General features: G+C 33.2%; 2 protein-coding genes across 3 annotated transcripts; both read left to right on the top strand.

Annotated features, from left to right (window-relative positions):
• The first annotated feature begins 13,107 nt into the window (after window positions 1-13,107).
• On the top strand, window positions 13,108-13,893 carry LOC120145150 (zinc finger protein GIS3-like). The gene has a single exon (XM_039159042.1). It carries the CDS (start codon window positions 13,173-13,175, stop codon window positions 13,884-13,886), a length of 714 nt encoding a protein of 237 aa, XP_039014973.1. The 5' UTR covers window positions 13,108-13,172; the 3' UTR covers window positions 13,887-13,893.
• Window positions 13,894-19,816: 5,923 nt separating this feature from the next.
• On the top strand, window positions 19,817-21,501 carry LOC120145207. 2 transcript variants are annotated; one of them, XM_039159101.1, is made up of 4 exons: window positions 19,817-20,005; window positions 20,365-20,601; window positions 20,700-20,763; window positions 20,984-21,501. In XM_039159101.1, the coding sequence occupies exons 2-4, from the start codon at window positions 20,414-20,416 to the stop codon at window positions 21,293-21,295; spliced, it is 564 nt and encodes a 187-aa protein (XP_039015032.1). In that variant the 5' UTR covers window positions 19,817-20,005; window positions 20,365-20,413; the 3' UTR covers window positions 21,296-21,501. The 2 variants fall into 2 exon arrangements, with proteins under 2 accessions (XP_039015032.1, XP_039015033.1); XM_039159102.1 differs by having other exon boundaries at window positions 20,330-20,601.
• The last annotated feature ends 5,702 nt before the right edge of the window (window positions 21,502-27,203 follow it).

Below are 27,203 nucleotides of genomic sequence, written 5' to 3'. Positions count from 1 at the left end.
TAAATGTGTTATATTGCTTCCTAGATGACTAGAAACTTTCTCAACTCAGTCAAGATTAAACTTTTCTTTTCCTTTTGCTCTTGAGCTTTCTCTTATCTTCTTCACTAAACAAAATGAGAAAATGGATTACCAATCTATCTAGGGGTTGAATAATATCTAAACAAACTCCTTATAACTCAAAACTTAGCTAGAATCCATAGATTCCCACAAAACTCTCAAGACCCATTTTTGGTTCTATGGATAAAAACTAGTGAAAGAGAGCTCAAAATGAAGTTAGAAGGATGAGGTCTAATAATCTTACCTTGGATGGATCCAGCTAGGCTTGAATTTCTTTGAGATTCTTACTTAAAGAAGATAGAAGAAGAGAGAAATATGAGAAGATAGGAAGAGTGTTTGGTGAGTTGTGTAAGGGGGTTGTTCATAGTGAAAACATAATATAATGAGGGATTTTCAGCTTCCAAAGTAGCTATGGGTAAACTAAACTTTTAGTCCTTTTACTTTTTGTTGAGTTAATCGAATGACGAAATTGGCCAAGAGGGGGGTGAATTGGCAATAAAAATTTTGTGGAAGCTTTTGCAGAAAATTGAAAGTAATTGCACAGCGATTTACAGTGGTTCGACTTTCTCAAACAAAGTCTACGTCCACTACCTTAACTATCCACACTAAGGATTTTCCAACAAATTCACTAATTTGTTCTTTCTTTTGAGGCCAAAGAGATAACCTTACAATTCCCTCAAGAGTATACCCCAACTCTTGAGAACACTCTTTTCTCAAAGAGAAGATTACAAATTTGCAAACTTACAAGAAAACCTCACAAGGTAAGATGTTTGCACAATTCTAGAACAAAGAAAAGAACACTCAAAGATGAATACAACTGAGCACAAAAAGTGTTCTTGAAAGCAAAATGAATATTGAATGAAAATGGGCTTGAAATGCTCAAACTTGAGGTTTGATGCTTTCTCTTTGATTCTCTCTTGATTCTAGTTGCTTGATGTTTCTTGTTATTGATCAATGGCTTCTAAGCTTGCTTAAATACACCTTGGATCACTTCTGAACGTTGGGGATAATTAGAGAAGATATTATAGCCGTTTTAGTGTGAAAACATTTAATAAAACAGCTTGGACAGTGGGGGGAATCGGTTCCCTCTCATAGGGAATCGGTTCCCTAAGTGTAAAATTCAAATATTTCGACCGTTGAACAAGGGGGAATCGGTACCCCCTTGGGGGGGAATCGGTTCCCTCCGAGCATTCTGGAAATCTCGGAGCCAAACCATTCAGGGGGGAATCGGTTCCTCCTATGGGGGGGAATCGGTTCCCTCTGAGTATTCTGGAATTTTTGGCTTTGAATTGGTTCGAAATACTTTGTAAAATATTTTGAAATTGTTTTATGATTAAAACTTAATTTTACACTTAAGTAAGGATCAAAAATGATTTTGAAATATTTGGAGTAATGTTTTGATATTCGAATAGTTATATCGAATATACTTAGAAAATCATTTGGAAAATCTTAAAATTCATTTAACTTAATTTGTTATATCGAAATATTAAAATGTTTCAACAATCTCCCCCTTTTTGATATAACAAAACATTTTAAGATTTTTGAAATCAAGTTTTGAAATTACTCCCCCTTACTTTAACACTTCTTCAATTTATCATGTAAAACATTAAACACTTATTCTTCTCCCCCTTTTTGTTAAATCAAAAAGACATTGTAAAACAAGGTTTTGAAAATCATTTAGCCAATTGATTTATTAATTATAAGCTTAAGCTGCTAAGATCACAATCAAAAGAGAGGTTAGCCATTAGTTTCATAAATCAATATTCATAAATAATGTGATATGGCAAAATTGGTCATATTGCTAATGATAATGTAAATAATGCAGAAATGTATAAAACACACCAAACATATAAGTTCACACCATTCATATATCCAAAATCCACAAAATCAAACAAATCAAAATGTTGAAACAATATTCATTTTGTTCAAAGTTTTAAAGCTAAACATAAAATCAAGCATCCGGATCGGTAGGAGGAAAACGGGCTCGCATAGCGGCCATCTCGTATGTGAGTTCATTTATACGAGCGTTGGTTGATTCATTGTTTGCACGCATCTCCCGAAGAATCTCTAATTGTTGAGCTCCCATTGTGGATAAATGAGACTCTATAGAGGAAAAACGCGAGTCCATGGTAGCGTATCGGAAATCGAATGTCTCCATAAAGGATTGAAAATATGGAGGCATTTGATGCGTTTGTTGTGCTTGCTCCTCGGGCTGCTCTTCGGGTAGTTCAGGTTCTTCTTCAGCTTCATCAATATCCCTCATTAATTGGTCAAACTCGGGATCTTCGTCAGCTTCGGGTGGAGCTTGTGAAGAGCTAGCTCCCGGAGTAGAAGAACGAACCCATTCACCGGTTTCTTTGTCCTTTACCCATCCCGCTCTCGTTAAGGAAAGAAGATTTATTTGTTTCTTAAGAGGAAAAACGGCATCTAGACCGACTCTAAGCCCAGCTTTGGAAAACAGATTACTCAAAAAGCAACCGTAAACTAGAGATGAACAGTGTTTCTTGTTAGGAACAAGATTTACGGTTTCAACAATTTCAGCAAAAATAATCTGAGGTAGGTTAATTTTAATACGGTTTTCGAAACAATGTAACCACCAAAGATCCAAAGCTCTAAGAGTAGAATAACGACCTTCGGATGGTCGAAACCACCAAGAAATCATTAGATGAAGAAAACACTCATGTAGGTCTAAGACACTCGCACTATCTCTTCTTTTATAACGAGAACCTAAGATTTGTTTTTCATTCGAAATACCATCATTATCTAATCCAAAAGTATTGGCTATATATGCCGGGTCAATATATAAGAATTGTCCTAGAAGGTAGGAACGAATTCCTATGGTTTCGGTTTCAGCTTTGTTTTTAACACATACGGCATTATAGTAGAATATACGAACAAGTTGATGGTAAACGATGGGTTCAAGATCAAATAGTTTATCAAATTTCCATTCTTGTAAAATGGGAAGATATTTAAAATTGATAGCTAACATAGCTTGACGAGAAGGAATACGTTCTTCCCGGATTTTGTAAGAATCGAAATACTGATAATACCAATATCGGTGATTTCTAGACCCAGGATGATTGAAACACGAATTTTGGATAGTCAAGTTAGGATCAGTGGGATTGGGATTAGAAATTGGAATAGAATGAGGATTTGGAGGTGGATTTGGTTGACGACTGGAACGACTAGATGAAGACCTAGGACGTTTAGGATTTGACATGGTGAAGGAAATCGGAATAGATATAATAACCTGCAATTTTAAAACAAGTGTATGCAATTCAATTAATCCCAAAACTCAAATGAGTCCTCAATATTTCAAGATTCTCTAAATCAATCCTAATGGGCAAAGTTTTTGAAAAACTTTTGAAAAATATGGTTTTGAGAAACAATATATGTATGGTTTTTCATAACAACAATATAATTTTGATCAAAACACAATAATTTGAAAAATAACAATTTTTTTATTATTTCGAATTTTTTTTTTTTATAAAAAAAATTTGAAAAATTCTTGTGTCTTTGATGAAATTAGTTGTAACATCTAGTTTCTAATCACTAAATAATCAATGCCCGATCACTATTTCAACCTAGAACTAATTGAAACTAATCCTATGTTCAAAAATAATGAAAAAAAGAGTTTAGAAAAATTTACCTTGAAATATGAAGATTGAGGGGATTTAGATGTTGTTTGCACGATTTTAATGATTCCAACATGTTTGGAAGATGATTTATGAAGCAAATTCCGATTAATATGGTTGATTTGAGGCAAAAATGGAGATTTGAGGGGTTTAGAGGGTGAGAACGGCGAAGAGAGAGAGGAAGAGGGTTTTTGGAGAGTTTGGGGTTATTCTGCCCGATTTTAGCAGAACCCCAGGGGGGTATCGATTCCCCTGTGGGGGGAATCGGTTCCCCTTCAAAGGGGGAATCGGTTCCCTCATGGGGGGGATCGATTCCCTCTGCACCAAAATGCTAAAATCCGAATTTTTAAGCACAAAATGCTAAATTAATCTTTTCTAGTGGTATTGGCAACTCATATATCAAACATTAATTATGTTCAAATAATTAAATTAATCTTTAATTGATTTTTGAACATAAAATTAATTTTCATTAAGAATCACAAACTCCCCCTAACTAATAGCAAGAATGCAATCAAATATTATTATTATAAGCATTTTTCAAGCTTTATTAAAAGTGCTAAAATTATTTTAAACACTAAGTGAAGATAGGTTGGTCAAACCTAATTCTCTCCTAAGTGTCCAAAATCTTTCCTTGTCTAAGGGTTTTGTAAAGATATATGCTAATTGGTGCAAAGTATCAACAAATTCTAGAACTACATCTTCCTTAGTGACATGGTCTCTAATGAAGTGATGTCTTATTTCAATGTGCTTAGTTCTAGAGTGTTGGATGGGATTTTTAGTGAGACAAATAGCACTAGTATTGTCACACTTGATAGGAATGGTACCTACTTCAATTCCATAATCAAAAGTTGTTGTTTCATCCATAAAACTTGTGCACAGCAACTACCGGCTGAAATGTATTCTGCTTCAGTGGTAGATAATGCAACACAATTTTGTTTCTTTGAAAACCAAGAAATCAACATATTTCCAAGGAATTGACAAGTACCGGAGGTGCTTTTCCTATCTAATTTGCATCCTCCATAATCCGCATCAGAAAAAGCATGCAAGCTAAAGCTAGAGTCTCTAGGATACCAAAGTCCTAAACTAGGAGTGTCCTTAAGGTATCTAAAGATTCTCTTAACAGCTAGTAAATGTGATTCCTTAGGACATGATTGAAACCTAGCACATAAGCAAACACTAAACATAATGTCCGGTCTACTTGCAGTTAGATAAAGCAAAGAGCCAATCATTGACCTATATAATTTAACATCTACACATTTACCTCCTTCATCTAAGTCAAGCTTTGTTGAAGAGCTCATTGGAGTGTTATGAGGTTTCCCATTTTCCAGTCCAAACTTCTTGAGCATATCTTTGACGTACTTAGCTTGATTAATGAAGATGCCATCTTTTCTTTGCTTGATTTGGAGTCCCAAGAAAAATGAGAGCTCCCCCATCATGCTCATCTCAAACTCACTTTGCATTAGCTTAGAAAATTCTTGACAAAGAACATCATTAGTAGAACCAAATATTATATCATCAACATAAATTTGAACTACTAATAAATCTTTACCTTTTCTCTTTAAAAACAATGTAGTGTCAACCTTTCCTTTTAAAAAACCTTTTTCAATTAAAAAATTTGACAATCTTTCATACCAAGCTCTAGGAGCTTGTTTTAAACCATAAAGAGCTTTTGTCAATTTTAAAACATGATCCGGAAAATTTGAATCTTCAAAACCTGGAGGTTGTTCCACGTACACTTCTTCTTTTATAAAACCATTTAAAAATGCACTTTTAACATCCATTTGATATAATTTAAATTCATTGAAACATGCAAATGCTAATAACATTCTAATTGCTTCCATCCTAGCTACGGGAGCGTATGTTTCATCATAGTCTATGCCTTCTTCTTGAGTATAGCCTTGAGCAACAAGTCTAGCCTTGTTCCTCACTATATTACCACTTTCATCAAGTTTATTTCTAAAAACCCATCTAGTACCTACAGTAGATTTATTACTAGGCCTTTCAACTAATGTCCATACTTTACTTCTCTCAAATTGATTTAATTCTTCTTGCATAGCCATAATCCAATGTTCATCTTTTAATGCTTCTTTGATGTTCTTAGGCTCTATGCATGAAATAAATGCAACATAATTACAGATATTTCTAAGAGAAGATCGAGTAGTTACCCCTTTTGATGGATCACCTATAATTTCACCATCTTTGACATAGTTGTACTCTCTTGGAAAAGATACTTCCCTTTCTTCAATGGTTGGATTCTCGAGGGGATCATGAGTTTCCTCATCTTTTGTTTCTTCCTTTGATGATGATTCTCCAACGTCATATCTAACGTCATTTGCTTGTACAATACCTACATCATCATTAACAGAAGAATCCTTCCTCGGAAGGGGATTATCATCGAAAACAACATGTATAGACTCTTCTACAACTAAAGTTCTTTTATTAAATACACGATAAGCTTTAGAGTTTAAGGAATAACCCAGAAAAATTCCTTCATCACTTTTAGCATCAAATTTACCAAGATTTTCTTTACCGTTGTTTAAAACAAAACATTTACATCCAAAAGGATGAAAATAGCTAATGTTAGGCTTTTTATTTTTGAGAATTTCATATGGAGTTTTCTTTAAAATTGGCCTAATCATTACTCGATTTATAACATAACAAGCGGTATTTGTGGCTTCCGCCCAAAAATATTTTGGCAAATTATTTTCACAAAGCATGGTTCTAGCCATTTCTTCTAAAGTTCGATTTTTCCTCTCAACAACTCCATTTTGTTGAGGGGTTCTAGGTGCTGAAAAATTGTGGCTAATACCATTAGAATTACAAAACTCAATAAATCCAAGATTTTCAAATTCAGTTCCATGATCACTTCTAACACTAGTGATAGAGTATCCTTTTTCATTTTGGATTATTTTTGAAAATGTGATGAAATTTTCTAATGCTTCATCTTTAGTACTTAAGAATAGAACCCAAGTGTATCTAGAATAGTCATCTACCAAGACAAATGCATATTGTTTTCCTCCCAAGCTAGTAGTTCTAGTTGGCCCAAAAAGATCTAAATGGATCAATTGTAATACTCTACTAGTTGACACATCATTAATAGATTTAAAAGAAACTCGTTTTTGTTTTCCTTTAGCACAAGCATCACAGATTTTATCATTATCAAATTTAAGCTTAGGCAACCCTCGAACTAAATCACCTTGAATTAGCCGTTGCAAAACACTCATACTAGCATGACCTAGTCTCCTATGCCATAACCAACTATCATGCTCATCCTTAGCAACTAGGCATAAATTAGTCATATCAATAGAATCTAAATGCACCATGTAAATGTTTCCTATTCTATGACCAACAAGCATAATCCGATTAGATGCAATGTCAATGACTTTACAACCATTAATTTCAAATAAGACATTGAATCCTTTATCGCATAATTGACTAATACTCAATAGATTATGCTTTAATCCATTCACATATAAAACATTCTTAATTTGTATGGAAGAGGTATTACCTATTGTACCAATACCTTCAATGTGACCTTTTGAATTGTCTCCAAAAGTCACTTCTCCTCCATTTTTGGCGTTAAGCTCAATGAACCGGCTTTTGTCTCCGGTCATATGTCTTGAGCATCCACTATCAAGGTACCATGAGTTTGAATTTGTTTCCCGTGCCTTGTAGCAATGCTCCTTTCCCTACAAACATAGATTAATTTTTGATTTTTGGTACCCAAATTCTTTTGGGTCCATATTCATTAGTTTCCAAAATCCTAGTCCCTTTAGGTATCCATTTGTGTAGGATATTTTTATCTTTAGTAGTAATGAGTTCTTTAGGAACCCACACACTTCTAATGATTTTTCCATTAGAGGTTCTTTGGGGACCTCTATGATTGTAGTTTCTAAAACTTTTTCTAACAAAGTTGGATTTTGAATTTTCACCTTTTTCAAAATGTTTTGTTCCAACTTTATCAAAAGAAGTTTTAAGATCATCAATTTTCTTTTGATGATCATCATTGATCTTTGAAAGTAAATTTTGCAAATCTAAATTTTTCTTTTCAAACTCTTCTAGTTTGATTTGCAAATTTTTGATTTTACTTTCAAGATCGTTGTTGGTTTTGGATATGAGTTTGTTTTCATTTTTCAATTTTGAAACATCATTTTTATATTTTAAAAACAATTTCTCATAATCCGAAGCCAACCCATTGTACTCCTCAAATAACTCATCATAAGATAAATCATCAAAATCAGATGAGTTAGAGGTTACCTTAGAATCTTCCCCGAATGCCATCAAGCACAAGTTTGCTACTTCTTGTTCCTCTTCATCGGAACCTTCTTCATCGCTCCATGTAGCCACATGAGCCTTGTGCTTATTCTTTGATTGACCCTTTTTCTTCAATTGTGGGCAATCATATTTGACATGCCCCGGCTTTTTGCATTCATAGCAAATGATTGGGTCCTTCTCTTTTGGTTCATTTTTGAGGCCTTCGTTTCGTTTGAATTTTCTTCCTTGGTAAGGTCTCATCATTTTTCTGAACCGTTTGGCAAACAATGCCATTTCCTCGTCATCATCATCATTAGAATCACTCTCATCTTTTGTGGATTTGAGAGCAACTCCAATGTTTTTCTTCTTTTCCTTCTCCTTTGGTGTCTCTTCAACTTTATCAAGGTCCACCTCATCTTCAAGCATCATCTCATGAGTGAGGAGTGAACCGATAAGTTCTTCAAGAGTTAAGGACGATAGGTCCTTAGACTCGATGATTGCCGTCTTCTTTGATTGCCATGATTTTGGGAGGGAGTAGACTAACTTCCTCACAAGCTTTTCATTTGAGATGATCTCTCCATATGATTTGAGACCATTGACAATCGTTGAAAATCTATCCGTCATAGCTTTGATGTCTTCATTTGGTTTCATCCTGAAATTTTCATAGCTATGCGTTAGAATACTAATTTTTGATTTCTTTACCTCATCTGTACCTTCATGTGTGACTTGAAGTTTGTCCCATATTTCTTTGGCGGTTGTACACGATGAAACTCTTCCGTATTCATCTGGTCCAAGAGCACAAAAATAATATGGATGGCTTTGGAGTTGAGCTGGAACATTCTTGTCTCTCCTTCACTCCACAACCTTGGATGAGTGAGAGGTTTGATGTATCCTTCTTCTACAGCATTCCATGCTCCCATGTCACTTGCTTGAATGAAGTACATCATTCTATTCTTCCAATAGGCATAGTTAGCTCCATTGAAGAAAGGAGGCTTGTTGACGGGCATCGAATCGAGACCGGAGTCGAAGTTTGAAGTGGAGGCCATTGATGACTTTGTAATCGATGTAACTCTTCCCGGATCGACTCAAGAGGCGATTAAACCTTCAAATGAGTTAGGCTCTGATGCCAATTGTTGAGTTAATCGAATGACGAAATTGGCCAAGAGGGGGGTGAATTGGCAATAAAAATTTTGTGGAAGCTTTTGCAGAAAATTGAAAGTAATTGCACAGCGATTTACAGTGGTTCGACTTTCTCAAACAAAGTCTACGTCCACTACCTTAGCTATCCACACTAAGGATTTTCCAACAAATTCACTAATTTGTTCTTTCTTTTGAGGCCAAAGAGATAACCTTACAATTCCCTCAAGAGTATACCCCAACTCTTGAGAACACTCTTTTGTCAAAGAGAAGATTACAAATTTGCAAACTTACAAGAAAACCTCACAAGGTAAGATGTTTGCACAATTCTAGAACAAAGAAAAGAACACTCAAAGATGAATACAACTGAGCACAAAAAGTGTTCTTGAAAGCAAAATGAATATTGAATGAAAATGGGCTTGAAATGCTCAAACTTGAGGTTTGATGCTTTCTCTTTGATTCTCTCTTGATTCTAGTTGCTTGATGTTTCTTGTTATTGATCAATGGCTTCTAAGCTTGCTTAAATACACCTTGGATCACTTCTGAACGTTGGGGATAATTAGAGAAGATATTATAGCCGTTTTAGTGTGAAAACATTTAATAAAACAGCTTGGACAGTGGGGGGAATCGGTTCCCTCTCATAGGGAATCGGTTCCCTAAGTGTAAAATTCAAATATTTCGACCGTTGAACAAGGGGGAATCGGTACCCCCTTGGGGGGGGAATCGGTTCCCTCCGAGCATTCTGGAAATCTCGGAGCCAAACCATTCAGGGGGGAATCGGTTCCTCCTATGGGGGGAATCGGTTCCCTCTGAGTATTCTGGAATTTTTGGCTTTGAATTGGTTCGAAATACTTTGTAAAATATTTTGAAATTGTTTTATGATTAAAACTTAATTTTACACTTAAGTAAGGATCAAAAATGATTTTTGAAATATTTGGAGTAATGTTTTGATATTCGAATAGTTATATCGAATATACTTAGAAAATCATTTGGAAAATCTTAAAATTCATTTAACTTAATTTGTTATATCGAAATATTAAAATGTTTCAACACTTTTATTTCATAATTTACTCATCACCCTTTATTAACTCTCTTGGGCCCTAACTCAAGCCCACTAACAACAACTTGGTCCAACTAATATAATATAAGGTCCAATGGCTCAACTTTGGACTTCGGATTGACCCGAACTACTAACTCGGGATTCGAGACATTATAGCTTAAGCAACTAATCTGACTATTGCTTTTCAGGAAAGATTGTTTTTGAGTTTCACAATAATTCTTTCGCATTAGTGGGGAATATTAGTGATGCTCAATCCCATATTGAGTGAGTAAATACATTGGGATTGAATATTTAAGGTTTACATTCTCCACTACCTTGTTGAGTGATAGAGAACAAGGGGGCTTCTCGTTCACAGCTACTGTCGTCGTCCGTCCGTCTCGTATGGTCATGGTCAAGGTTAGGGCTCGTGGCTCGTATCAATATGTGTCTTTGACACGTTCCCTCAAATTCCATCTTTTTAGAGAAAATTCGTAAGGAATTTTCACAAAACAAAAGAAATGATTGTGAAGGAACATTTCTTCTAATATTTATAGGGTGCCCAAGAGGTCTGTTTGAATTCTATAATTTCATAGGGTAACATCTGATTAAATGATTGTATGTATTGATTTCTGAAATAATAATTCAAACGAAATTTTTAATATTAATTAGAGAAACGATTAGATGAACCTGGACTATTTCACAACCTTGTTCAAGATAAGGAACAAGCTGTTAATGGGTCGATTACAAGAGTTACAAAATTTTATTTCTGGAGTTACAAATGGGATGGATTTTACAGAATGAATCTTGACGTACTGAGGGCCAGATTCATTGTGTTATTTCAGTAATTTCATATGATTAATATAAGGAGTTACAAAGGTTTAATTTTCTGGAATTAAATCATAATTTTAATTCTAATTTTTCTTGGATGTTTTTACCCTAGACGCATCCTATAAATAGATATCTCATTTTACTCTCAACTCATCCACAATTCACTCAAACATTTCTCAACTCTCTCAAAGCTTTCTAAGTTTCTAAGTCTTTCCGTCGATCAGAGGAGCAGTACCACCAACAATTCACTTTGGTTTCGAGTGTACAATTTGGAGCAATTGTGTTAACCTCGAGGGACGATACGCCTATTGGAGCGGTTACACACATCGGGACGAATTCGTTTCTAAGGCAGTGGTTTTTACCACGACACGGTTTCGGTTGATTCAAATTATCTATCTATTTATTTTCCAGTTTGTGCTAACGGTGTGATTTTGCAGTCAATATTACCAACAAACATAAATTTAGGATCATTGGATGAGTAAAAATAAACTATTGAGATTAACAGTATCAAATAAAAAAAAATATTCATTACAAAAATGAAATAATCTCGAACATTTACTTTGACTCATTCAACTATACTAAATCATTGTAAATTTAGTTATATATATATATATATATATATATATATATATATATGAAGAGTATCCTACTTAATCAATATTGATTACTGCTATATTTTTCATTTATGTCTTTTCAATCTGGCAACAAGCTCCCGTATTATATAAAATTGTGTAGCCTTCCTTTCATTTAAGAGACTACTAAATATTAATTTAGTTATCATTTTTATTATTATAATTATATGAATTTAGATTTAAATATGTTTAAATGTTTAAAGTAGATTAATTTTAACAAATAAATGTTTTATGGTTTGACTTTGAAGGGAGGGATGAGGCTAAATTGGGAGTGGGTGCCGCTGTCGCCTCCTGAGATTGAGCCCAAGTCAAGTGAAGTGGAGAAGCATCAAGGTGTGTTATTGGTTTTTATATTTATTTAATTTAAATCTTATTATACATGAATTTCGTATGACTATTAATTTATTTTTCTGTATTTTTATAATAATTTTTTTTAATTTTAATTTTAAATTTAATTTTAATTACTTTTCATTTGTTTAAAATCTTTGTTTGCTTCTCAGTGCCCAAATTGCAACTTAAAAAAACCCTAAAGTGGTTCATGTCACATCAGTTCCTTGTCTGTTTTATAACCACATTGCGTCATATTTTCAACAAAACAAATTTAAAAGAAAAAAATAATACCATATATGCACCAACTCAATCATTTTAGTCTTCTATACAAAACATTAGCTAGTCCAATGATAATATGTAATTGGACCATAGTCATGTATATAATATATATATTAATTGAAAAAACTATGACGAGAGATATTATTATAATTATTCTTAAGATATATAATGAAAAATTATAATATTATGTCGGATCAATTTTATGTATCCTGAGTTCAAACCTAATTAGGGTTATAAATAAGTCGATTTGAATTCGAGTATTACTGAGTTTGACTTGGTTTGAAAAGTTTAAAGCTAAGCTCGACTCGACTCAAAAGTTCATGAGTTTAAAATCTTTTAAGTTTGAATCGAGCATGAAATCAAAAATTGAAACTCGACTCGAGCTTGTAAAAACTTGAACTCAAAATATTCTCAGACTTAATTCGATTGAAGCTCAAACTCGAACATAAACCTTAAGTACATGAAAACTTTATATTGTATTAAAAAGCATTTAAATGTTAATATTATTAACAATTTAATTTTAAAATTAAAATTTTAATATATTATTTTTTTGAAATTGTTCGTGAAATTTTTAAATCGAATATCAAATAGTTTCTTTGACTGGTTAAGAACTTCAGTCGAATTCGAACTCAAATTAAATTCATTTAATTTGAATATCAATTTAACTATGTTTAAACCAAACTCAAATAATTTATAATGTACCTAAATCGGACCCCAAAAAACGAGAGTAATAGGTACAACGGGAGACAAAGTGAAATCCTCTTGGGTCCCCATTGTGTTTCCCCCCCCCTGATTTCCTCCATGGGATATCTGAAATCTTTCTCTCCCACTGTGCACATTTTGTAAGCCACTTTCTTTATTTTCATCCTGTCTCTATGTATATATATACCCCACACATGCAGCTCTTCTCTAACACTACAATATTACCTTATAGTTTCTTCTTTTTCTCTTTTATTCTCTGCATCTCAATTCTCTTATAACATGGCGAAGCTAGAGTACCAGGATAATACCAGAACCACCACGGCCGCCGCCGCCGCTACACGTTTAAAGCTCTTCGGCTTCAACGTCTCGGAGGACGACGAGGGTTCGGAATCCAGCATCACTACAATCAACACGATCAAAGCTCCACCGTCAGGGACGTCGCCGGAAGAGCCTAGCGGTTTCCCCGCTCCTTCGAGTGAACGTAAATACGAGTGCCAGTATTGTTGCCGTGAGTTCGCCAACTCTCAGGCACTTGGGGGTCACCAAAATGCTCATAAAAAGGAAAGGCAGCAGCTGAAGCGTGCTCAGATGCAGGCCACTCGAAGCGCGGCGGCGACGGTTTCGTTCACTAGGAATCCCATGATCTCCGCTTTCGCTCCTCCGCATCATCTGTTAGCGTCGGCCGCCCCGCTTGTGGTGCCGGCTGCAACGGGGCCATCTTGGGTTTACTTACCACGTGGAGGGCCACCACCTTTCCATTACTCAGATGGCTGTTTGATTCCAACCGGCGGTGGTGGAAGCGGGCCATCCGGTGTACCTTACGATGGCGGTGGCGATCAAGGATTGAACGTTTGCCCACAAATGATGCAAGGTAGGGCCAACCACGGTCGGACCTCTGATGGTCCCTCGTTGAGTAGGTTTACAAAAGGAGATGATTTTGATGATTCATTGAGCTTGGATTTGCAGCTTAGTCTTGTACCATCTAGGCCTTGACCTTTGCCTTTTCGAGTTTTTTTTTTTTTTTTACATTTTCAAAAATTTTATTTATTTATTTTCATCAACAAATTTGCACGTAATTTGGTTGGTTGTCGGTGTCTCTTTTGTTATATTAATTACATTTAGTTAATGTTATAATTATATTTAATTAGAATTAAAATTTAGTACATAAACTGATGCATTAGCACTAATCATTGTTATTTCCCTTTATTTTTTTATCAAATAATTTTACGTCTCTTTATGATATTTAATCATTATCACTGAATGTCTTCAAAAACACTCTCATAAAATTTCAAAATAAAAATATATTACAGTGTTATTAATAATTAATTAAAAAATAAACAGATAATTAATTGAATATATTCACATAAAATTAAAGTAGAATTAAAAAAACGATTACTCCTAGATTTTCAATGTTTTATTACAGTGTTATGCTTTTTCAAAAATTCTAATTTAATATTTTCCTATTTCAATATTTATCATTTTTAATTTAAACCATATTTTCCGAATCTTTATTAATTAGCCACAAAGTTCACGTGAAAGCATAAATAGCCCAAACTGATTATAAAATTGTATGTAGCCCAAATTTCAGTAGTTATTTTTTTTATTAATATATCAAACATAATATGAAATATTTATAATATACAAATAAAATTTGTAGAATAAGAAGAGAAAAAACGAATATTTAAGAGTCATTAGTATCATGCTTTATAACACATACATCTAGACTTGTTTTCACAACAAAAGATACATTCATTTTCCGCAATTTTTTATTTTGACTTGTTCTCTTTCTCCCTTTTGACTTTTGGACTTTTTGAGTGACCTATTGCCATCACGACCTTTATTACATTATACTTGTTATTTTTCTTAATTTTCTCCTTGAGCTCGTTACTATACAAAATAACAATTATTTTTTCCTTTAAAGATTACTCCATCATTTCAATTGAGTAAAATTGTTTCAAGGTGTTCAAATTCAGCTAGGAGATATTACAGAAAACAAACCATAAGCATTATCGGCAACGAAGAAACCCACCGTCTAACGGAACTGCGACGGCGCCACGTCAGCGTCGATGGAGTCGAAGTCCACCAACAGGAAGTGTGGGACCCCTTTCCTCTCCTCCATAGAGATTCTGTTCGTCGTTATATCTAACTAACCCGTTGTAAACCTGCACTTTGTCGGAGTTTATGATTTGAGAGCGAGGAAAATGATCCGACAAGTCGATCGAGAGACGGAACTTCCCGGCGCCGGTGGCGCCCATGATAACAACGAGCTTTGCTTTGTTTTGACCGGAGCAGTGGTGGGTGGCGGAGAAGCTCATCCGGGGCACCTCGGACGGCGGAGTAGAGGAAGGGGAGGGTAAAACAGTGGGTGAAAAGAAGGAGACAATGGGTTTCATGGGGAAGAAGAAGACAAGAAAATGGGTATCGATGAGGTGTGAATGAACATACACAGAAGCCACTTCTTCCGCTTGTGCCTCTCCTTCTAATTACTATTGCCTTCACACAATAACAACACACAGAGAGAAACATAATCAGAAACTTGAGGACATTTTGCATATTCTTTCTTCTTCTTCTTCATCAACATCTCCCTTTTCACCCATCATATGTCATATATATATATATAACAATATGTATTATTTATATAATAGTTTATTTATAATCGAATGGAAACTAGAAACAAAAGGGGGATTTGAGATCGGTAGTAGACTGGTAGAGATGACGAATAAATAAAACAAATTAAATTGAAGAGGTTGTAAAGCTGGAAATGGTTATAAAATATGAGATTTTGAGCTGTTCAAGTGCTAATAATCAAGCAGGGTTTCAAATCCTCACTCTTTTCTCAAACAGACAGATTATAGAAAATTTGGAGTTGTTTCTGTTAGCGTTAATAAAATTATATAATCACAAATGGGCAATTTCTAGTGGCTTTCTACTTTATTCATGATTTTAGTTAGGAAATGCCAATACAAACCTTTTGGTTGTAAATAATTATTATAAGTTGTTTTTGTTAAATCTCTCGACTATTAAAAATTACAAAATTATCGTATGATTATTCATTATATTTCAAATTCGACCTTTCCGTTAAAATTTTGATAACTGTCTAAGCTGTACGTTAACTCGCTAACTATGATATGATTAAATTTGATCTCATAATCTCAAATGACTATCATAACTTAGTCAACATGTTAATAGAAAATGATAAATTTGGAACATAATGAATAACCAAGTGACTATTTTGCAACTTTAATAGTCTACAGACTCAACAAAGTAACTTCCTATAGTTGAGGGATCATTTTGTATTTTTTAATAGTCAAGAGACTTAATAAAGTAGTATTATATAGTCGATGACCATTTATGCACTTTATCCTAAAATATAATATTTTATATAAAGAAAAATTACAATGGTGGTCTCTTTTGTTTTTAGTCTATATTATTTTGGTTAACGGTTTTAAAAACATTACATTCCAGTCACCTTTATTTTCGATCTGTCTTTATTTTAATAATTCAGCCTTAACTTTCATTAGTTCCATGACACGATGACATGATATGTTATTAGAAATAGTTAATTTTCAACTTGGTTTTTGGATTTTAATCAAATTACTAATTTTACCATAAAATAAAAATAAAATATTAATTTTAACCTCTAAATTTTATATAAAATATTAATTTTATCCTATAAATTTTAGATAAAATATCGATTTAACCTTTGAATCCTGTAAAAGTCCTTGACCTCCGTTCATCACAGTTGGTAACCGTCATTGATCACTGTCAATCATTAGATCCTAAATTATTAGTTCACTCCTTTTCAACATCGTGAAAAACGAATTTAATATTCGTTTTATCAAAAAAATACCACAAACTCCACAAACCTATTATAAAACCCTTCAAAACTCTTAAAAAATAAACCATAAAAATGTGACTTAAGATGGTAATATTTTGGATCGGCTAAATCTGATTACGAGTTTGGGGGTGGTTTAGAGACCAAAGCTCGTAGTGTTTGGTCATGGATCTTCAGCCCGTAGGTTGTTTACTATTTTTTATTTAGATGTTTTGGGTTTGAATTAAACCATTGAAGCATTTGGTGTAGGGCTTCCCGTTAGGGATGGGCATGAGACCCGAATTTGAAGGGTTTCGACCTAATCCGACCCGATCGGATCGATTTTTTTTAAAAAAAAATTGGGTTTGGGGCATGTCGGGACGGTTTTTTTAAGTGTGATGTTCAGTCGGGTTCGGGTTTAGGGTGAAAAATACCCGACCCGAAAAAATATATAATTATATCTTATATATTTAGAAATAATTACAATAATACCCCTCTATATATATATATATTTTTCAATTAAGTCTGTTTTTATTAAATAAAAAAATATTTTTATTATTATTTCGGGTCTGGTCAGGTTGAGTTTCTAAGTTATATGTCGGGTCGGGTGAAATTTTATTTTAGTCGGATCAAGTTTCGAATGAAGGATCTTTTATTCTCGGATTAGATCGAATAGATAAAAACTCAACCCGACCCCACCCTGTCCATCCCTACTTCCCACCGTGTAGCCACTAGCCATGGCGTTGGAAATGAAAGTGCAAGCTGTATTAATAGGCAAGGGATGACAATACGTCCGGTACGATTGGATTTTTGACCTATTCAAATTTAATCGAAAATTAAATTAATTCACGTACACTTGATTTAATCCAGGTTTAAGAGGATCTACTTGATTCAAAATTCAATTCAATGTTTTAGGCCATAAATTCACATTCGATTAGATTTGATATATATATGTAAAAGTTTATTTTTTTTTATTAAAATCAGGTTATATTTTTAAAAAGTTAATATAAAAGAAATATTATTATATAATATTTAAATATACAAATAATAATTATAACATTATATAAATTCGAATCAAATTTCTCACTCTAAAATTAAATTTGATCTAACTCTATTCAACTACACATTTTAAAGAATACGACTGAAATTAAATTTTTAAAATGAAAAACCGTCCGGATTAGTTCGGATCTCCTTAATAGGCCTACGATAGTTGCTATGTTACTCGAGTTAGCTATGATAGTAGCCTTGTAGGAATATAGGTGAGGTTGGGGAAAATAATTGTTGTTATATTTTTATTAATATTTTTTCTATTTTTATAAATTGATTTTTTTTAAAATTATTTTTAATATAAAATTTTACGTGATTAAATACAGTAGAGAGTTATAGAGAAATATCTAATAAAATTGAGAATTAAAACTTAATAAACGTCATCAATGATCAACAGATATTGGTTCAAGCGATAAACAGTCGATATAATTTAAGTAATATTTTGAGTTTTAGTATTTGTGTACGTAAAAAATCTCTATTAAAAGACTCATCTTTTAAAACTAAAATTACGACGCGAGTTAATTTATATTAATCAAAGTAAAACCTTAAAATCGAGATGACAAACTATTAAAATAAAAATAAACCAGTGGATTAAGCATAATTCCCGAACACTCGATCACCGTTTCGTACGAGTTTTAAGAAAGGGGTAAATTATACTATGACAATTCAATTGTGAGGTTATTTTAATTTAATCATTGATTCTTTTATTTTTTTCAACCGATTTATTTAATTATTTAAAAGAATTCAATCGAGTAATATATCATTAACATTGGGCATATAAGTTAACATGATAGTTAATAAAATTGATATGATTATATATTTGGTTCGTATGATTTATACATTATATTATTTTGGTCTTAATTTTAATTTAATCTAATAGATTTAGTCATTCAATTAAATGATGTATATATGTCACTAGTGACAAGTGTCACTATCTGATTGAAGATTTTTTCTTCTTAGTTTTAATTTATTTAATTTTATTATTTTTTTTCCAATTAGATGTTGACATATAACAATCTAATTGAATAATTAAATTTATTGAAAATTATGCGAAATTGATATAATATATAAATAATAAGGATTTAATATATAATTATATTAATTTTATTAACTACCATATTAACTCCCCTCTCAAATGTTAATAACATATGCACAAACTAAATCACCTTAGTGGTTAAAGGAATTGCTAATCATTGTAGAGATCACGTGTTTGAGCACCAGTGACTGCAACAAGGTGATTGAACGTTCATTGTCAAATGGTTGGAAGTAATTAGAATATATATACTTGTAACCACTTTAGCTAATAAAAAATATGATTTTTATTAACAACATTTAAATAATTAAATCGTTCGATCGATAAAATTCAAAAAAAATAATGACCAAATAAATTTTTTTATAATTAAAAGATCGTATGTAATTAGCCAAAAAAAAAGGTAAACTACACATTGATGATCTAAACTATCAGTTTTGGTATGTTTTAGTATCTAAACTTCCAATTTTTTTATAATCATACTTAACATTTAGTTTTTGTTTCACTTTAGTACATCACCATTAAAAACTTAACTCATTTAGTACCATTTTAGTACCTAAACTTTCAATTTTTTGAAAAATTAACATTAAATTTTGAATGGATATTAAATGAAACAAACACTAATTGTTGTGTATGATTTTGGAGAAGTTAAAAGTTTAGTTACTAAAATGGACAAAAACTAATAGTTTAGATACTAAACACATAATTTACCCAAAAGATAATAAGAACCACAACTCGAACCAAACCCATGCCGATCACGTTCCTAAACCCTAAAATTTGAAAACCAAAACCATAAAGTAAGTAACACGTGTCCAAAAGCAAACCACACGGATCTTCGCTTCCCATCTATTGGTTCGTAAAAATTTGTTGGTTCCTTGATATTTCTCGCTGCTGGCAGGCAACGCCTTCGTGATATTTTATTAAAAAAATAGTTATTTATTTATTTATTCATTTTAAATGCTACATAAATGAATAAATAAATGCGACAGCCCAGCCAGACCATATTACAGAGAAGTAGTTGCTTTGCAGGCGCTTGCTCCCCGCATGCCTTTTCCTTTTTTAATTAATTAATTAATCCATTTTTTGTGTGATTCTATTGCCTCTTCTATAAATCACACTAGACCTCTCATTTAGCATCCTCCTCTGTACTTTCTCCTAATTTTTTGTTTTTTTCTTCATTTCTGCTAGAATTTCAGAGGCGCTTTACGGTTAAAAGCTAAGGTAAGTTTTTCTCTATTAGCTCTCTGTTGATCTTTTTGGAAGATCCATGGCTTTTTTTCTGAAGCTCTGAATCATGTGTTCCTTGATCTGGATCTTTTCTTTACCGGAAACTAGATTTAGAAAATTGGCGCTTGGTTTTTGTTTTTACATCACTTTTTGCTAAGCCTAGGTAGATATGTGATGAAATTAATTAGCGATCTGCTTAAATATGTTTTGTTTTAATTTATGTGAGCAGATCTGTGGATTTAAAGCTGATTTTAGTGATTTGTGGAATTTTAATCTTGAAAAGAAATTTCGACAGTTATATCTTGGTTTCTATTGTAGGAGGATGATTTTTTAAGCATGTTTGTGGTGAACAGGTAAACTATTTGTCAATAGTAAATTAAAAATACCGGTGACAGGTAAAAGATGAAGCAGTGTGCGATCCAGCAAAACTCGATCGGAAGCAGGCGTGAGGAGATGCGAAGCTCCTTTCCGATGTCAGTTATGGTTACAGATCGGGGAGAGACCATGGTCTGCCCGAAACCACGTCGTTTAGGTTTCTTAAACTCCTCCTTCAACGACCATCCTGTTAGGTCCCTTAGAAGACAATTTAGGTAATTTCCACCGCTTTTTATGTCGTTTGATCCTCTCTCCCTTTTTAATTTCACCCCATGAAGCAAAGAAATGACATATTTGTTTGATGTTTTTTCAGTCATCAAGGGGAGCTTTGTGATTCAAAACCTGGGAGTGATGTTTTGGATATGATTTTTACAAAGGTATGTTTCTTTCACCTAATTTTAGTTATAATCCTAAATTATGTTTAACTTGTTAAAAAATAGGAATTGTGATGGACTTAATTATAGAGGAAACTAAGGTTGTTGCTCACGTGCCAGCTAAAGAGTTACCAAAAGAATAGAGTTCAGTAATTAGAACTTTATGTTTTAGTATATCGATTCTTATAAAATCCATATGGCTATTGGTTTTGGGATATAACAGGGTGGTTGTGGAGCGGAAGAAAGTTGTGCAAATGTAGTGGCGGCGGCCCCATTTTTTTGCGGGTCGCCGCCGAGCAGAGCAGCTAACCCATTAATACATGATGCTCGATTTGGGGATGAGAAGACCACCACCCCATTTCCACTACTATCTCAAATCCCGCCTCCTTCTGGCTTGTCCTCGCCGTCTTCATCCGGGCCAAGGAAAGGGAGCTGTGTTCGGGCAAATTTTGGTAACAAACCAGCTGTTAGAGTTGAGGGGTTCGACTGCCTTGACAGGGATAGCCGGAATTGCAGCATCCCTGCACTGGCTTAGAACCCATTCCAATCCACAAAAAGAGTAAATAGGTAACAAGGAAGAGGAGCTTTTACAAAATACCAGTTTTAAAACCGTGGAATTTTGAAGTCATCGGTGAAAAGGAATCCTTTAATGTAAATATTTTTGTAGGGGTTCTTTGTATGTAGTGAAATGCAAGTAGATGAGTTTCTTGAACAAAATAAGAACATAGCTGTTGTTAGGTGTTTAGGAACCATCTCGCAAGATGGAAGATGGTCGTGTCGATAGCCATATCGTGTTGTTTTTTGTTTTGTAATTAAAGTGTGTCGGGTCGGGAAGTAGAGATTTGCATGTTATTGTTAAGTTTCTGAACTCCGAATATGGAGAGAAAATTGTACAAAAATCAAGCTGCCAATCGAGTCAATTAATTAGACATTCGGCAATGTATATGATCCTATTGGGTTTTTCTCTGTGGTGTCAACGTTTGTTAAGCTCTTTTAATGATGAAAGCTGGGTCTTTTATTCGGTTCTTAAAGGAAGAATACTATAACCCAAGACTTGATAATTATTTCATCTTATTTTATAATATTTAATAAATATTTTTATTCTTTTATCTGTTTAAAAACTGATGTTTATAATATGTATAGATGGAACATAAAATATAAGCTTAATCAAATCTAAATTGCACTAAAATTGTGTTAAGGTATTAAATTTAATTATACATTGATGTTAGTTCCATTGAAAGATGAAGAATGTCAGACAAGTCAAAAATAAACTTAAAAATTAAGTAAAAATTTGTTATTTGTTATTTTATATATTTTTATTGAAAATCTATCGATTTAGTTTTAGTTATCATAAGTTTCGAGAAAGTCCTTTTAACTTTTTGTATTAAAATACTCCCTACATCTTAATAAATTTATAAAAATAATATTCATCTTTTAAAAATTAAGTGATACTATTTTAAAGAAATTATTTAAAATATATAATATTTTTTATTAATATGGGGTAAATATAAAACAATATCTGTTTAAAAATAACTCTTAAACATTTGATATTAACAGTCACATCCTTAACATTATTGATAGTCAAACATGATGCCTCAAGGAATAACAACAATTCATTTTATCATTAAGGTCATTCGATTCGTGCATATAATATTTTTTTAAATTATATAAGATAAAGATATATCTAAATAATTATATTTTATTAAAGATACTTTTAGTTGAAGTATTTTTATTCTATATGACAAATGAGATGAAAAACAATGTATATTGGAAATATCTTCTCGTAAAATTACTACAAAATCATAATTCAATTATAAATCAATTTTAAATTGCTAAGAATGAATTTAGGGTTTTAAAATTAATGGTTTATGATTTTTTTTATTTTCATTAAATTATAATAATTTACGTAAATTATATTTTTTCATATATATATTTAGAATTTACTTATACTAACTGTAAAATTTTTAATTTTATATTTTTTAGAATCGTTAGACATGTGAAAATAAATAATTGAGATTATTTATTTTTTTCAGTAAATATCTTTTCATTTACTGTTATAGATTTCATTAATTTGTTTTACTCATCCAACAATCTTAAAAAGGTTATAAAACTAAATATATATATATATATATATATATATATATATATATATATATATATATATATATATATATAGAATGAATCAATTATATGATAATATATAAAGTGTTTGGCTGACCAAAATAATAGTGCCTAAAAGTCAAGTCCCCGATGTTAGCCGTTTTTATAGGTTTAACGTCGTAGAAATTGATTGACAAAAATAAAAGGTTTTGAAGTGATCAAAACATTAACATAATAAACGTTGAATGACCTTCTAGGTAGTTTTCTCTAACTATTATTGTTGTCTTTGGACTTTGTTACCCTATGGTGTGACTAGGTCCAAACTGGTTGAAAACTACAGTGGGCCGACCTTCAAGCAAGTTTGACCGAGTGTGTTGTTGAAGGAAACATTTATAATAATAATTTTCATAAAAAGATCAAGGAAACATTTATAATTCTTTCCGATGACGGGGTGTTGTTGAATAATAATGTCGAGGGACTCGACGATTTCGTTGTGGTCGTTGTGGTTGCTCAGGAGTCTGATCATCATAGGCAACCTACTCATTCACCGAGGGTATATTCTCCGGTGTTATAAATTCTTCCAGACCACTCTGCCCTCCCATCTCTAGTGGATGACAAATAGTCGTATTTGACATCATAGATGTCATGTCATCAAAATCAAATGTCGATCTAAACATGGGATCGTAGTTGATGGGTGTTTGAGGAGGTGGAATAAACTCAGGTCTATAGGGAGTAACAGTCGAATCATCAAACGCTTAATGAACTGATGAGTCGTCACCTACTATCGTATTACCATTTTCCTATATGATCGGACTCAATCTTTGATTCATATGCTCGTCCCACGACTATCATGTTGATCGTTTTTCACCTGAATCATCAAACTCTTGATCCAGTGGTATTGTTTTCGCTTCATGTTGAGCTGAACTTCCACATAGTCTAGATTTTCTGCTTTTACTAAATTTTTTCATATATGCTTTAAATCTCTTCCTTTCTGTGGTTGTTGTCAAGTACGGCTTCCCATTATCCCAATAATAGATATGGTAAGCCGAATTTGCAAATCGAAGTCAACATCTTGAACAGGAGTGAAAGTCGACATCAACGCTGCTATGTTGTTCCAAAGATTGATGTAGTAGGCATGCTTCGTAACCCAATCAACTACGGGCCTGCACTGTGCATCTATTGTGTGGAGACCATCATCATTTTCTAGAATTCACGGAATAGGCTGGTAGAAACCGAACTGCCTCAACACTCTATCGACCCTCTGGTACTCAACAAAAACAAAATGTATAAAGGGTGTAGTAGCACACCAATATTCACAACCCTCCCAAATATGTTGCGCATGTGGCGGTACAAATGATATTATTTCTCCAATATCATACGACCTCCAAATAAAGTATATAAATAAATAGTAAATATATAAATAAATAAATAGTAAATTATATAATTATAAATAAATAAATAAATAGTAAATCAATATTATATACTTCATTTTTGCTTGTGACAACATCGTTTCTTCTATTTTATGCCTCTATCTTTATAGCAAATAAAATAATATTAGAAAATTGTTTCCATATTCAAGAAAATAAATAAATTCAAACTAATATTTTAAATCAAAATTTTACATTCCGGCAAGAGAAAATTCAATCTCAACTCGACTAATCGGTGTTAAAAATGAAAGTGTATGTCAAACCCACGACTGTAGCAACATCAAACATCCATCAATTTCTACTGTAAATTTATTATCTGTGACTAATGACACCTTGCACATCTCGCGGTACAAGAACGCCAATTGCTTATCCCTAACTATATTTACCAGTTTCCCAAAACAAGTCCAACAATGGGAGATATTGTACATGAACTAAATTACCGGATTTATCCAGAATAAAAATTCTCCCAATTAGTTGGAGTATATATGCTCGAGTTGCATATATAACTTCTTCATAGGTACTATAATGTTCGAGCTTAAATTCGTCTTCTAACCATGATAGCTTCAAACGCGACCCTTTTCAAATTCCTGGTGGTGGCGTCTTCCCGAGGTACTTCTCACAAACTAATTTTGGGTTCTTTTTAGTTTTCCTTACCACTACCGTCCCATTTATCTGGATCTTAAGTTGTAGGTCCACGTCCTCGAGAGTGATTATGCATTCTCCATATGATAGATAAAATGTATGAGTTTCAGGTCTCCATCATTCAATCAACACACTGATCAAATCAGTGACCAACTTGAAGTCTCGAACAAACGTGACATCGTAAAATCCAACCACTTTCAAATTATGGATAATAAAATAATGTGGCTCATCACAAACATTGATTTGTAATCGAAGGTGTTCCTACTCGTCTTTCTGTAATTTTTTAATACATTGAATTAATCATAAAAATAATTTTCGTTTTTAATAAGACATTCTAAAAAAATTATATTAAATACGAATACCAACACTCCCAAATGAGAAGAAAAATGTCGATCATCTAGTCTTAGAAGATTATTTTCTGCTTCCATACTTCAACAAATCAATACAAAAAATTAACATAAATTAATTTGAATAAAAAAATATAAATTAAGACATAACAATAAAAGAAATAAAAAATATATATATATATACTTACAACTTTATATTTTGAATGAATATACCGATCACCACACAATGATAATGTCCAACTAAATAAAAGTGCTTAATATCCCACTTGTTTGCTTTCACTAGTTTCTTCGACGCCCAATTTCTTTCTTCTCTTTCAACTACACAATTTTTTTATGGTTTCACCGGATAGGTAAACAAACTATCCACACTCCAATATATAACATAATAACCACTCACCAACCCATCCAAACCAATAATTTCTTCAACACCTACTTTGCATGCATGACCATTGATGAAGCACCTAAAACCCTAGACCTTCACGTGCATGAAGTAGCCTTCATGAGCGCATGCATGCATCAAGGCAGTTGTGCTGCTCGGACGACAGTGGTGATGCAGGCTTATAGAAGGCACGAGAATTGCATTGAAGACGCATGGTAATCCCCTAGTCTTCATCTCCAAAACGAAGAGATTACATTGCGTCTTCACTATGCTCGGTTTTGGCTTAAAGACACATAGAAATCCTGGCATCTTCAACATGTCAAGGCGATTACACGACGTCTTCATCCTTTACTGTAACAAATGGCATATCCTGGGAAATAATTCCCAGGATGCATTATCTGAGGAATTAAAAAAGTGGGAAGCATTATCTGGGAACTTTTGTCCGAAATGTTATTGTTAATAGTAGGGGATTAAAATGAATTTTCAAGAATAATACATGGATCAAAATGTTCATTTTTAAAGTAAAAGGACTAACATGAACTTTTACATATAATATGAATACTTCTAATAGACTTGAATAATTGGAGTGGGTTTGACCAAGTACACTGTATCTAATTGCCACCGAGGCTTGGGTAACTCCACAGATTGAATCAGTATCGGTGGCTTAAAAGAATTCGCCCCATGGCCAGTAACTTGCTGATGCCTCAAGTACTCAATATTAGATGCTTTTATTAAGTTCACAAGTTTCCACCAATTCCATCACCTTCTTCTCTACACCTAAGTAGTTTCATATTCCTTACCTATATGAAAGATCGAATGTTGAAATACGGTCGTATTCTTTAAGATTTTAATATAAAATTTATATTTATATTATCTAATATAAAATTTTACGTGCATATCTTTAAACACTGATAAATTCAAAAAAAAAAAAAACGGACCGTATTTAAAACAACTGTCCAGGGTAATGAAATTTGAGTTGGGTTCCAAGTGCATGGGGGACAGATTTTGTCAGTTTTTCAAGTACTTAAACAAAAAGACGAGAGAGAGAGACGTTTTATTTAATAATATGATCACACAAACTCCCTCAACAAAACCGCGTTGTCTAGAAACTTTGAACTTCACATCCCCTATATGTATATAACTAATCGTCTTCTTCCCCGTTTCATTACATCGTTTTCAGTTGAAATTCATAAAAAAGAACATGAAGAGACAAGGGCAGGCCATGGGTGATGAAGATGGTCGAAAGAAGAGCAAGAGAGCTGTGGAAACCAAGGAGGGGGACGGAGGAGTAATGGCGGCGGAGTGCGGCTTGGTGTGCTGGGAGGAGGAATGGGCGGCGGAGGAGCAAATGCCGTGGGCGTCGGTGTGGTGGCCACTGTGGGATTTGGAATACGTGGACGAGGCGTACGGTGCATTGTTCGGGGATGTTGCTTGGGACGATGATATTTGGGGCTTGAAGACCGTCATGGTCATTCCCCAGCAATGAGAGAAAACAAGACAGAGATTTGGGCAATGTTTTAGTCAGTGTCGGGTTTAGAATATGGTAAT

The sequence above is a fragment of the Hibiscus syriacus genome, unplaced genomic scaffold (genome assembly GCF_006381635.1).
Source record: "Hibiscus syriacus cultivar Baekdansim isolate YM2019G1 unplaced genomic scaffold, ASM638163v2 tig00110893_pilon, whole genome shotgun sequence".
NCBI classification, from domain to species: Eukaryota; Viridiplantae; Streptophyta; class Magnoliopsida; order Malvales; family Malvaceae; genus Hibiscus; species Hibiscus syriacus.
This window is presented reverse-complemented; position numbering and strand designations above follow the sequence as displayed.